This window comes from Manis pentadactyla, chromosome 7 (genome assembly GCF_030020395.1).
Source record: "Manis pentadactyla isolate mManPen7 chromosome 7, mManPen7.hap1, whole genome shotgun sequence".
In the NCBI taxonomy this organism is placed as follows: Eukaryota; Metazoa; Chordata; class Mammalia; order Pholidota; family Manidae; genus Manis; species Manis pentadactyla.
In genome coordinates this window covers 100,149,815-100,162,255 of record NC_080025.1, presented here as the reverse complement: position 1 = coordinate 100,162,255, position 12,441 = coordinate 100,149,815, and the positions used below count along the sequence as shown (strand labels likewise).

General features: G+C 36.3%; 1 protein-coding gene across 3 annotated transcripts in view; it reads left to right on the top strand.

The window, feature by feature from the left end:
- The window catches only part of SKAP2 (src kinase associated phosphoprotein 2), a 197,622-nt gene that overhangs the window by 171,543 nt on the left and 13,638 nt on the right, over positions 1 to 12,441 (top strand). For all 3 annotated transcript variants that reach the window (XM_057504602.1, XM_036897356.2, XM_036897355.2), the window contains 2 exons: positions 4,967 to 5,044; positions 10,529 to 10,641. In XM_057504602.1, coding sequence (XP_057360585.1) covers positions 4,967 to 5,044; positions 10,529 to 10,641 — 191 coding nt within the window. The remainder of the gene's footprint in view (positions 1 to 4,966; positions 5,045 to 10,528; positions 10,642 to 12,441) is intronic.

The window sequence follows — 12,441 nt, the reverse complement described above, 5'->3', positions numbered from 1 at the left end:
AAGAATAGAAGGGAGAAGATACATGTTTCAGAAACTCCAACTTAAAATTCTGTTTTTAAATCATCACTAAAAGGATGGCTTAACCTCAGATGTACTTCAGATGCAATGCTGAGGTAGGATAGAACCCACCCACCGATGTGAAAATGCTTTCCAAGTCTACAGACAGCCACTATTCAAATGAAATTTTAGAAAACAACCCATCCATAAACTGTGTATTTCAATGAAAATCAAGGAAGTAGCACTGGGGCTTAGAACTGGGGCTTTAATTGTGCATGCTAAAGTTTAAATCTCAGCGCTTGTTCTAATCGGACGTGTGAACCTAAACATTTTATTCAAGATCTGTAAATTTCATTTTTGCACCCATAGAATGATGACAAAAGTGCCATTATTACTTCATAAAATTGTTATGAGGATTTAGTTACATAGTGGATATGAATGCAAATAGCATGAGTAACTAAGCAATAAATATTAACTTTCCTTGAGACAAATGTATAGTCTCATAATCAGATGAAGCCTGGACAGGTAGAAATCTAAACCCAAGCTTTATTTCAGAGCATAACTTTTGATTCTGTGTTTTATGTCTTTTAAAATACATTGTAACTCATGAACTGTTCTCTGAAGGATTTTTGGGAGAAAGGTAGTCATCTTTTGAGTCAAAGATCTTCCTATGCTGTCCTCTTCACCCTGGAAGATGTGATAAAATCAGTCTTCAGCCCGATGTGAACATCACACAGCCTGTTTTGGTTAGCAGCAAATTCTAGGCAATAATCACTTTCACAGTATATCAGAGACATACACACATGGTGTTTTAGTTATGTTTATTAAACAGCCTTTTTCAAGCAATGTCAGTTCACTTGTTAATTGCTTATCACTTTTCTTTTTTGGTAATTTACCCCTTAAGAAAGGAACGTTAGTAAGCCAGAAATACCCATTTTGTAAAATGCATAGCTACACAGATTTGTGATCCTTATTAGGGTAATAATCCATCTGTTATGGAACTGGATCAATTTGTAAATTAAATTGATTAACCTAACAAAAAAAAGGGGGTCTTGACTTTTCTCACAGGAAAGCATTTCCTCAAATGGTAGTCATCCCGAAAAAAGATTTAGGAAGACTCAGTTCTTGGCTATTCTTCCTCTCTTTGTTCAACTCAGAAAGTAGGCTAAATATCTGTTGAAAAGAAGAGTGAGAATAGAGTTCAAGATTTTTATTCTGTAGGGTCTGATTGCTTCTGAAAGCTTCATATGTTTGATGGGCTTAACATTAAAACCTTTCAGTGACTACCAGAACATTTCTAATACTCACTGATTGGCTTAGTAAATGTATAGCTATGTTTGGATTATCTTCTGCAATTAGTTTACTTTACTGCTATTTTCATCTTGTCTGATAAAAAAAATCTCCTGATGATTCTTCTAACAATGTGTGATTGGAATAATAACTTCACATGTTGAAGAGTTTTGTGCTGCAGCTGAGAGGCATGTAAATACAAGCTGCTTATTTGCAAGAAGCTTCCAGATTTGCAATATGATTGCTATGGAAACCACATAATGAAAATCTTATAACCATCTGTGTGGTTTGATGGATTTTACTGCATAGCTGAGCTGTTTTTGTTTACTGTTATTAAAATGTTGAGTGGAATATATTAACCCACAAACATTGACTATTTGAGGTATTAATTAGTACTGTATAATGACATTGTGACTCAACACTGCAATAAAGTATGTTTAATAATAAACATAAATAAAACAACATGTGTGTATATTTCTAATAAATTGTGAAAGTGATTATTGCCTAAAATTTTCATCACTTGTCCTTACATATTTTTTGAGTAGTGTGGTTTTCTGTTAATAAATGAATACAGTAGGGTTTATTTTCATGATTTTTTAATCCATTTGTCCACTCAGTATTTATTGAACATCTCCCTTGTACCAGATTCTATTCAAGATTCAGTCTTTTTTCCTAAGATTAAAACATGTGCATACACACATACACACCAAACTTGATTTTATTGTCTTTTATATGGGAACTGTTTGTACTGTTAGCCCAAGATAAAATGAACCATTTGAATATTGTGAAGAAAAATTGATGTATGAAATGAAGAAGGCTTTGACCTAAAAATATCAGTACTAAGTTGAAATGAAGAAAGGAAGTGTTTTTAGTGAGTGTCTCATACTCTGAAATACTATTAAGCATCTCACATGGATTTCAGTTTGGGTACTTCACAATAAGTACTGATACTTAAGTAAATATTTTGGTAATTCAATAATACATTATACACATTATAGGCAATTAAATTTTAATGAAAGAATTCATAGTAACATGCTTCTAAATTCTTTGTTAACTGTGTTCCACTTAATTATTATAATTGCTTTTTATGATATCTTGATATTGACTTTGGATGGTGAGTCCAAATCCCAGAGTCTCTTCTTAAGAGCCAAGAATAGTGCTTCCTTTATTGATGTTGTTATGGCTTTTGACTTGAGGACAAGTGCCCTTAACTACTTTGGAATTTACTTCTTACTGTTGAATTTGTGACCAAATGGGAAGAGAGGGAGTGCTTGGGAAAGAGAAAGTTAAAAAGTAAGAAAAGTGTTCTCCTTCACTTTTTAGAAAATTAAGCACCTGTAAAAAATGAGTAGGTTGGACTAACTCACTGTAAATGTCCCTAATACTTTTAAAATTTGTATGAAAAACATTAGCCTGTTTAGGGTAACTAGTCCTTGAGGTTTGCCATAAGTGAGATGACTGCTGTTGAAGAGAAGAGAGACAGGATTTAGTGTCAGACTCTTCACTAGGTCTTCCATGCATTAATTACTATTTGAACCATATTAAATTGCCAGTATTAGGTTCAACTTAATATGTATGAAGTACCATATATTTCCAGCTGTTCCTTATTGGAGCTCTCATTATCTTGTTTGAATTCAGTTACAAAAATTCAAAAGAGTTATATTTGTTTTATAAGTACAGCAACTCTTAAGCTTGGTTTAAGTGCTAGTTTTTATTAATCACCACTATAAAATTTGCATGAGACTTACAAATTTACATCTGCTGTCCTGACTCCTCTACGACACTTCCCAGTTGCCCCTGACATTGCCTCTGGGTTGCCTCACCAGTATATTAAATCTCTCATGTCAGAAAGACAACTCCTTGTGTTCCCCTCAAAGTATCTTGTCTCAGCTGTTCTCTTTTTCATAATGATGTTCCCATTTCTCAACTAAGCTCAAAACCTGAGTCATCTTTGATTGCTCTTTTTTCCCCTTAGCCCTCCACATCCAGTCAGCACAAAGTTTATCGATTCTAGTTCCTTTACCTCTCATAGCTACGTCCTCTCTATTTCCTCTGCCCCTTCAGTTCAGGACTTCCTTCCTCTTTAGCTGGACCCCCAGTGGTCTCCCCCACGCCCCTCCTCCAGGCTGTCTGGGACAATGGGATCAGATGACCATTCCCTAAGTATAGTTTTAGCCCTGCCGTTTCTCTGCTCAAACCTTCTGGGGCTCTAGATTGCCCACCAAATGAAAGCCTAGTCCTTAGGATGTTTGTCACCCTTCCACAACTGGCCCAAACTATAGTGGCATCATCTCCCATCCCGTTTTTGCCCTATGAGTGCCATGCTTTAGCCAAAATGATATGACTGTGCCTTTTTCTTTTGGTCATACTTCTTCCACTGTCTGGAAATTTCCTCCTTCTCATCTCTCCTTATTCAAGTTCTCTCCTCCCCTCAGAGCCCTCATGGGATCCCCCAGTTGAGCAGTTTCTCCTCTGCATCCCTCAGTGCCGTGTGTCTCACATGGCAGCTTTTATGACCCTTGTCCCATTTTCCTTTAGCTCCCGTCTCTGTCCTCTAGGCTGTCAGCTTCCTGAAGGCAGAAGCTCCCTACTCTCCTTGCCTCCTTGGGAGAACCTCTCTCTCTTACAGTGGTTAATACTCAGTGAAGATTTGTTGGTTGGATCATTTAATAGTCAGACTGACTATGTTTATTTATTTTGTGTATTTTTCTCGAACATTTTAGATTTTTCTTGATTCTTTTTGAACCCAATTTTTCTTTGGCATGCCAATTCGTTCATGTTCCCACCTTAAATACTTCCAAATATACAGATCCTTAGGTGATTAAAGTGGTAATGTAATAAATGTTTCTTTAATGTAAAAGAATTAAATAGTCTACTAACTGTTAAAACTCTTCTCATTTAATCTTACCATATTTCTTCCTATAACATGGAGAAGAAATGTGATGGGAGAGTGGAAATAATTTAGGTAAAGCACTGAATATATATAAGATAAAGAACATGGACTTTATAATAACAAACATTGGACATTTCCTTACCTTTTTTGAGCCTCAATTTACTCATCTATAAAATGAAGATTTAAAAATTATTCATTTATGAACTCTTAACATCTGCCATAGTGTATAATACATAGTAGGTCCTCAGTATAATTTGGGGGGAATTACCCTGAAGGGTGAGGATCCTTCTGTTATCTTCATGGGAAGATCGAGTGAGAAAACATACGAAATATCTGATAATCAATAAATAACTCATAAGTTAACTGTATTTTGTATCCACATTTATATCCAATTATTTTTCTCTTTGCTGTATTGATGTTTTAGGGGCCATGATTTTATCTGTGATACTCCTGCCACTGTATAATGTGCTCTATCTGTATAGTGCTGGGTGTCATTTTACTGGATTTAAGATTGTTCCAGATGAGATCCCATAGTATTTAAAATGAAATATGTGAAGCATTAGTACATATCTTAAATTTTGTCAAGCCAACTGGTAAGGTTGCTATTTGGAAATAGCTAGAGGTTTATTTGTTCAGCCTTTAGATTATTGAAAAAGGAATGCAAATGTTGAGTGGTTTCATTCTTTCTGCAATATTCACGTTACAAACTTTTAGTTTTGCTCTTAAAATGGGGTGCATACTGTATTGTTATCCCTTCAGTGTGCCATGTATGTTCTTTCTTCACAGAAGAGGAAGAGGAGAGTGCTCCAGAGAAAGTAGAGGGACAGAGGAAGATGAGTCAGGACAGTGTTCATCACATTACAGGTAATGGTTTGGGTAGCTTCCTGGAAAGCTTATTTTGGTTTTGTTCACTTTCCCTTTAATCACTTTCTTACTGCTCTAAAGACATTTACACAGCTCCTGAAGTTGGCTCATTTGATCTGGTATCTTATGGCTGATAAGCTGCTTAGTCCCATTTAGGATGCATGAAAACCACTTGAGAAGGATTTATAAAGTAAGCCAATTTATACAAGGTATTCCTTCCTGAATTACTTTGTAATGACTCAATTAGCTTTCATTTCTGCACAAAGGAGATTTAGTTGCATAAATTAGCTTATCATCATTGAGGAAGTGTCACTGCTAAAGGACAGTTTATAGATACAACATGCAGTTGCTGTCAAACCTATAAGAATGTAATATAGACATCTGCGTATACTTTGTGCTTGAGCAGAACAGACTTCTGCCATTCAGAGACTAACAGGGGACAAGTTGCCCAGGGGACTGGCAATGTAGACATCTCTGAAAAGGTCAACTTGACACAGGCTCTGACAATCGACCCACAGCTCTGTCTTCTTTGATAAAAATCAGATAAACTTAAGACCGCTAATTGATCTGCAGCCTGTTTAAATGTTGGCCATGCATATCTTCATTGCATATGATTAACACAGAAAGCAAATGAATTGGGTAAGAAATGCCCGTCCAGTGACAGCAGCTCATAAATTGGAGAAGGACACTTGTGGCCTAGAAGGCTAGGAAGGATATTCTCCTTATCCATTTCCACTTGGCACATGGCCCCAAGTACTAATTATGACGAAGACTGGAAAAATAACTATACATGCTACGTACAAAATCACATGATATGAGCAAGTTTTCTTGCTATTTGTTATTTCCAAATAGCAGGAGATAAACCATATCTGTAGTGCAAGCATGAGGTTAGTTTTGATAAACCAGCAATTATTTTACATGGAAAGAAGAGAAGGACTGCCTTCTTATCAGGACTTTACACCTCTTCATAGCCACATGTCAGCTGGGTCAAGGTCTGCCATATCATCTCATGTCCTGCAAAGAGCTATAAATGGGGTCACGTCCCCCTCTGATATGTGCATACATCACTCTTTCAAGCTGTCAGAGCCAGGGTGAACAAGAAGTGTGTGTTCAGGAAGGAGCTTTCCAGAGTCCTTCCTACTGTGACATGTGGAAAGGAAACAGGCCTGATTTCCGGACCTGGACAGGAAGGCAGGAGCAGGTTGCTAAAAAGGTTTTGGTTTGCTTTTTTTCAGAAAGGAAGTGAGGACAAAATCATTAGGTGTTAGCACTCCAGTCCCCGTATGGATGGAGTAAATACAGCTGTAAAACACTAAGGCTGAGGGAAACCTTGAGGACCACATTCATTAGTAATTTAAATATACATATTTTATTATGTATCATAAAGCTCTGCCAAACGCATATAGTTTTTCTTTTTAAAATTTCAGTGTAAGTATAGAGGGTAGACATGCAGATATTCCTGCTGCCAATATAAGTATATTAGCTTAAAGCAACTGTATTTTTCAAAAACCCTTTTAAAGTAACTATCTGCCAAATTTTTGCCTTAAGGGAAGGAAAAAAAATCAGTTTTTTCCTCCAAGGAATGCAACAAGTAGATTGAGCTTTTCATGCAATAGCTATAAAGCACTGCAATAATTCTTATCTTCAGTGACATGAAATTCTTTTCAAGCAACAGTTTTAATGCTTTTGCATAGTAGTGACCTTTGCTCTCCCTAGGCTGTCAAAGATGTAACCCTAGAAGTTTGTTTGCTATGCAGGGCAGTGAGTTGACAGGGGTATTACTATCTTGCTGAGCATCACATGATGTGAACTTCTAACCTTACTCAAGAATGTTACATATTTTTCACATTGACTGATTTTACTAAGAAAAAAAATTGAGACTACTCTGATGTAAAATATGTAAGCAAAAACAAAATTCATCTTGTGTTTCTTACAGGTTCATTCATGTTCAAGCTTATGTATCTTTCATATATTTATTATATATAGAATAAAGATTCCATTTTATTTTTTTAACATTGTAAAATATGCTTACCTTTCCAAAATAGTTTTTTAACCTCTAACACTATTCAAGGAGAGATTCTCCATTATCTTATTATTGTATGTTTCATACATTGTCATCGTATTCTTAAAATCTTTTCATTTTTGGAAAAGTTTAGCCAATATTTGGTTCATACTTTTATAGCAAATCTTTATTATTGCCCAATGATCAGTTTTTTGTATGTTTTCAAAAGCAGGAACAAGTACATTGTCTAAATCCTTCACAGCCTGGCTAATTTAGATACTATTTCTTTTTACCTTCTTTTTTAACCATTCAAGCCTCTCAGGGCAAGAAACATAAGGTGATTTTTTGAGGGGGGAGTATTTTTGAAAACATAGATCATGATGTGAATATAATAGAAGAATTAATCCATGCAGTAAAGACAACCAAACAGACTTCATTGCATTCAGAATGTACGCTTATCCAGGGTCTGTGACATTGTGCCTCATCCCATTTTTTTGTTGTTGTGTTGTTGTTTCTTAAAAATATATCTTACATGGATTATTTTTCACTGTATAGATAAACAATGCTAATCATTAGGAACCCACTGTGCTTCTGAGGCTATATCTATGAGAAATTTTTCTTAGTATGTTTTGCCACACCTAAAATTTTACAAAGTAAACCAGAAGACCTTGCTACTTTCTGAGGAACAAGTTAGTTCCCAATTTTTATGTCTAGCATTCATACACAGAATTTCAACATGAATTTCCTGAGGAGACTAAGGCGAATAAACATGTAGTGCCGGGCTTTCTCCCTATGTGATTCTTCTGCTTTATAGCTAGTATTGCACACTGAAATAGAATAGTAAATTGTATGTACATGTAGCCATGTGACATGAACAACTTAGTATTCTTGAGCAGAGCTCACTTATGGGACACAGAAATGAGGTTAGTCTTTGGTAACATCATCATCAAGATCATAGAAAGCACAGTAGAAAATGCATCTTTTTCCTAGTATTGCCAGATCGCTAGCTCTGTTGCCTCTTTACAGCAGTGAGATTTAATGAAATGCTCACGATGCACATCTAGGGAGAGATGCATCTTGCGCCCAGCGGGGGTCTCTCTTCCCCTCCTGTGCTCCTGTAACTCCCATTAGTGTTAATGGGAGTTTCACCAAGCGCATCGAGGGGAAGAGAGACCCCAAAGTGAAAAGGATTTTGTGTTAGAAATCACTATATACTTTCCTTTTCCTTCCTTCTTTCCCCTACCTCTTGAAAGTCTATTGAATGAAAACTATTGTGAGGTGATCAGAAAAAAGAAAGGGCAGGCAGCAAGCTGGACAGCTGGGAGCCCACTGGGATGCTGTAGCTAAGCTTAACTTCTACCCTAGATTTTAGCCCAAGTTTTGTTCCTTTAAACTTTTTTGGATCAAGTGTAAGGCCGAGCAGCATGGGGACCACACGGGAGCCTCGACTGGGGAAACCAGCTGTCGAGCTCCTTTCACCTCCTGGCCAGCGATGGTGGGGGAGGGTTTTGCCTGTGAAATGACGTCACCCTCTCTTTGCTCTAATTCCTTGACTTTTAAACTGACACTGACGGACTGCATGGGGCACAACATTTGACCCAGTTAACAGTTGATTTAATCTGACTAGAATGTTTCAACTTCTAAATCTCTATTTGTCTAAATAAGTGGTTTTTAAAGGAAATCAGTCACTTTATTATTAAGTAATTTTTTCTAAAAAAAAGAATTGACGTTTGAAGTGATCTGTCCAGCCAGAGTGCCCTCTAGTGTCCTTTTATAGAATTTACCTCATACGTGCCTTGTGGGGAAGTGGAATGAAGGGCGGCCACAAGCATTGTTAGTTCTTGTTTGGATTTCCAGGCTTGTACACATCCCTGCTGGCATTGGTGACAAGTACTCAAATGCTGGAGTGGAGACGTCAGTAGGTGTCTGTCTCTCTCTGTCCCCCTCCCTCCTTCCTTTCTTTCCTTTTCCCATTTTCTCTCCATCCTTCTCTCTCTTTTTCTATTTTTAGAAAATAGGAGAAAAAAATTAATGGGAGGATTTTGCTGGCTTGTGTATCCTCGTCCTTTATTTTCTTCAAGTATAATTGAAAAATATCATCTTCTGAAATATTCAGACTCCGTATTATTCAGATTTTGTTTTTGGCTTTAAAAAATGTTTCAGGTATTAAAGAGCATTTTTAAATTTTCTAATTAACTTAACACTGTGTGTAAATCACAAACTATGTGTAGTAAGATGCACACCCTAATGACACGCTAATGTGACTAGTTATGTTGGAATTGCCAAGGAGTCTGCTGTTTGAGAGCCATACAACAAAACTAAGATGACAGCCCTGGTCCAGTGTGTGGCTCCACAGTTATCCCCTCAGAATTTAAAGATGGCATTCTAGTGATGGAAGATGTCAGCACGTCCATGCTCTGCCTGGTTAGGGAACACACGGACATCATACTGATACTCCTTGCGTACTTTTTGCGTTAACTCATCAAAACTCAATTATCATGAAATTAAAAACAGGTAACAGTTCTCAGCATAACAAAAGGATCCAGTGTATTTAACTCTGTGCTGTGTTTCAAGAGACCCACATTGTATAAGTGACAAAGCATTTATTACCCGGTTTATTGTGGTATTACAGAGTGGAGAGCGCTAAATAATCAATCAGTTAATGGTCTGTATGGCAGTTTGAGCACATCACATCCATTGTGCTTATGCTGTTAGAAGGATGAGCTGATAACTCCACTGTATGTTGCATGTTTATTCAGAGCCTCATATCCGAAACTAGGGCTGACAGAAATCTTGAGAAGTGCAGCTTCAGCATAGGCAATTTCAAAGTTGCTAAAATATTTTAGAAATAACTTTGAGAGGCTTAGGGTACCAAAGTCCTCAAAGATAACAGCTGGAATTACCCTTTATATTATTTCTACTTTGTCTTCTTCCTTTAACCAGCTTTAGGTTTTAAATAAAAAAATAAAATGTGTTTCCTAGTTCAGGTTATATTTGTACCTTAGCTCTTTTATTATTATTATTGTTATTTTTATGAAGTGTCCCAATTCTGTAAGGTGGTTATTTCACAGTATGTTTATCACATCTCACGGATATTGCTCATTATGCAATGTGGCTGAATTTTCTCCAAAAAGTGTTGCAAGTGGGCTTTGGTTCATTATAAAAAAATAAGTGGGAAAGAACTTTCATGTGCTACTTGATAAGAACACATTGCAATTACAGGTTTTTGATGAAAACATGAAAGGAAGGGAAAGAAAACAAACATTCAAAATCAGATCTTTTAGAAAATGGTCCTTAATTATATATGTAAGAAGTAGGATTCTTGTGTGGGTGTAATAAAGTGTTCTTCGAATCAGAACAGAATTTTTTTTTCAGATTATTTTTGGAACTTGAGGAGGTCCTTTCATGTCTATTGGTTTATTTTTAAATGAGGGCCCATTGCATTAAAGGTCTGACTCACGTTTTCTCTTTCTTCTTCCTAGGAGATAAAAGCACTGATTATGCTAATTTTTACCAGGGTTTGTGGGACTGCACAGGAGCTCTTTCTGATGAGCTGTCATTTAAACGTGGTGATGTGATTTACATTCTTAGCAAGGTAAGAAGACATCCTCAAATGACAACTGTAAAGGATGGATGCAATGCTAGATTTTTGTGCATTTGGACTTACAACACTGGGGAAAAGTGCCAGTTGGAATTCTTTAAGGTCCTTGTTAACAATTGCGAGTTCACAATAATTAATTATTTTGTCAAGTGAAATATAATCAAATTTTAAACACAATCAGATAACAGGATTCAACTTAACAGTGTGTTTACCTTTGGCTAACATCCACACACTGCCTTCTCTTGAAACAATATACTTCTGTGAAAGTTAACATTGTAAGGTATTAGGTTATTTATTATGTTTTTCTTTCCTTTTCCTTTTTATTCTTCTGTGTGCTTATTCTGATTTTGTCTGCTATTCACTACTGGAAACACTGTGTTTATAGAACAAGTTTTTCATCTTTATGTAAATACATTCATGTTCCAACAATTTAAAAGCAATGCTTTTTCTATTCAGACAGGTTTAGGTAATTTCTTTTAAGCTTAACGTAACTGTATTTGTAAACACAATAGCAGCATATGTTGCTATGAATTCATCTTTATATATTAAAAAAATCATTGTCACTGCCTCTTAAGATACTGGATTATTCCAGATCTTTCTGTCCTTAGATCTAAAGGTCAAGTTTCTTACTGTGATTACACTTCTCATGACATATGTGAGCTCCCTTAATTTTCATATTTCCACGTTCCCTACTGTAAAATAGAGATTTAAAAACCTCCTTCAGTCTACTTATGAGGTTTTTAAGAAACAAATGATGTATGGAAGCTATCCATAAGTGAGGAAATGTTATATAAAGCATAAGTGTAGGAGTTTAATATGGTTTCTTGATTAGAGAAATATTTTGGACTTTTCCGAAAGATAGTATGGCTTGTGAGATACAGAAGAGAATTTGGAAATAAGGCCTCTTACTGAATTTTAACACTAGATGGCTGGTGTATAAAGTCATAACACAGAGAATCCTAGGACATCTGAGTGAGGAATCTTAGTGATGATCATCTGTTTATTCTTGGTTTTCCAGATAAGGGGCTTGGGTCAAGAAGGGGCCAGAGCCAGTACTTAACCGGGCATCTGGACTCCCCAGACAAGGACTCCCACTCTCTTTTTCTCTCGTGCTTGTATTCTCCTTCCTTCCTTCCTTGTGTTTAATTTGAAACTGTCATAAAGTACCTACAATGTGGTAGGCACCTTCGAGGCATCAAGAATCCAAAAGGAATACTATATAAACACTTGTAGATTATTGGGGAAAATATTTAGTAAGTAAATACAGCCAGCTGTAATAAGTGTTAGTTGAGGTGCTCAAAGCTGACAGTTGTCAATTATTTCCCCCAGTCCTCTGCTCATTAGCATGTTTTTGTTTTTATTTTTTAAGAAAGATGCTTTCAGATCTTGGAAGCTATATTACAGCTCCTTCATTAAGCCTATTACTGAGCATTTAATTGTCCTCAAGACAACAGCTTTTTGAGTTAAGTACTTAATATAGAATCCAACTCGGACAAGTTTAGTTCATGTCCAAGAAACTTTCTTGGAATTATCCCTCAAGTTACCTTATAGTTTCTTTCACCAATTTAGCTGAAATTATGTACAAGTGGCATATAGCTATTGAACTCCTTTGTAAAATGTGAACATGTAGGTCTGTTCTTAAAACCTGTTTTATGAATCAAGGGGTCTGTTGCTGCGAACCTGAGTACCACCTCCAGGACAGACTGCGAAACAAGCAGTGTTCTCACAGGCACATCTCCTTTCTACCATTGCCTCAGAAAATAATTTTCTGTTTATATAAAATTAAAAATACAA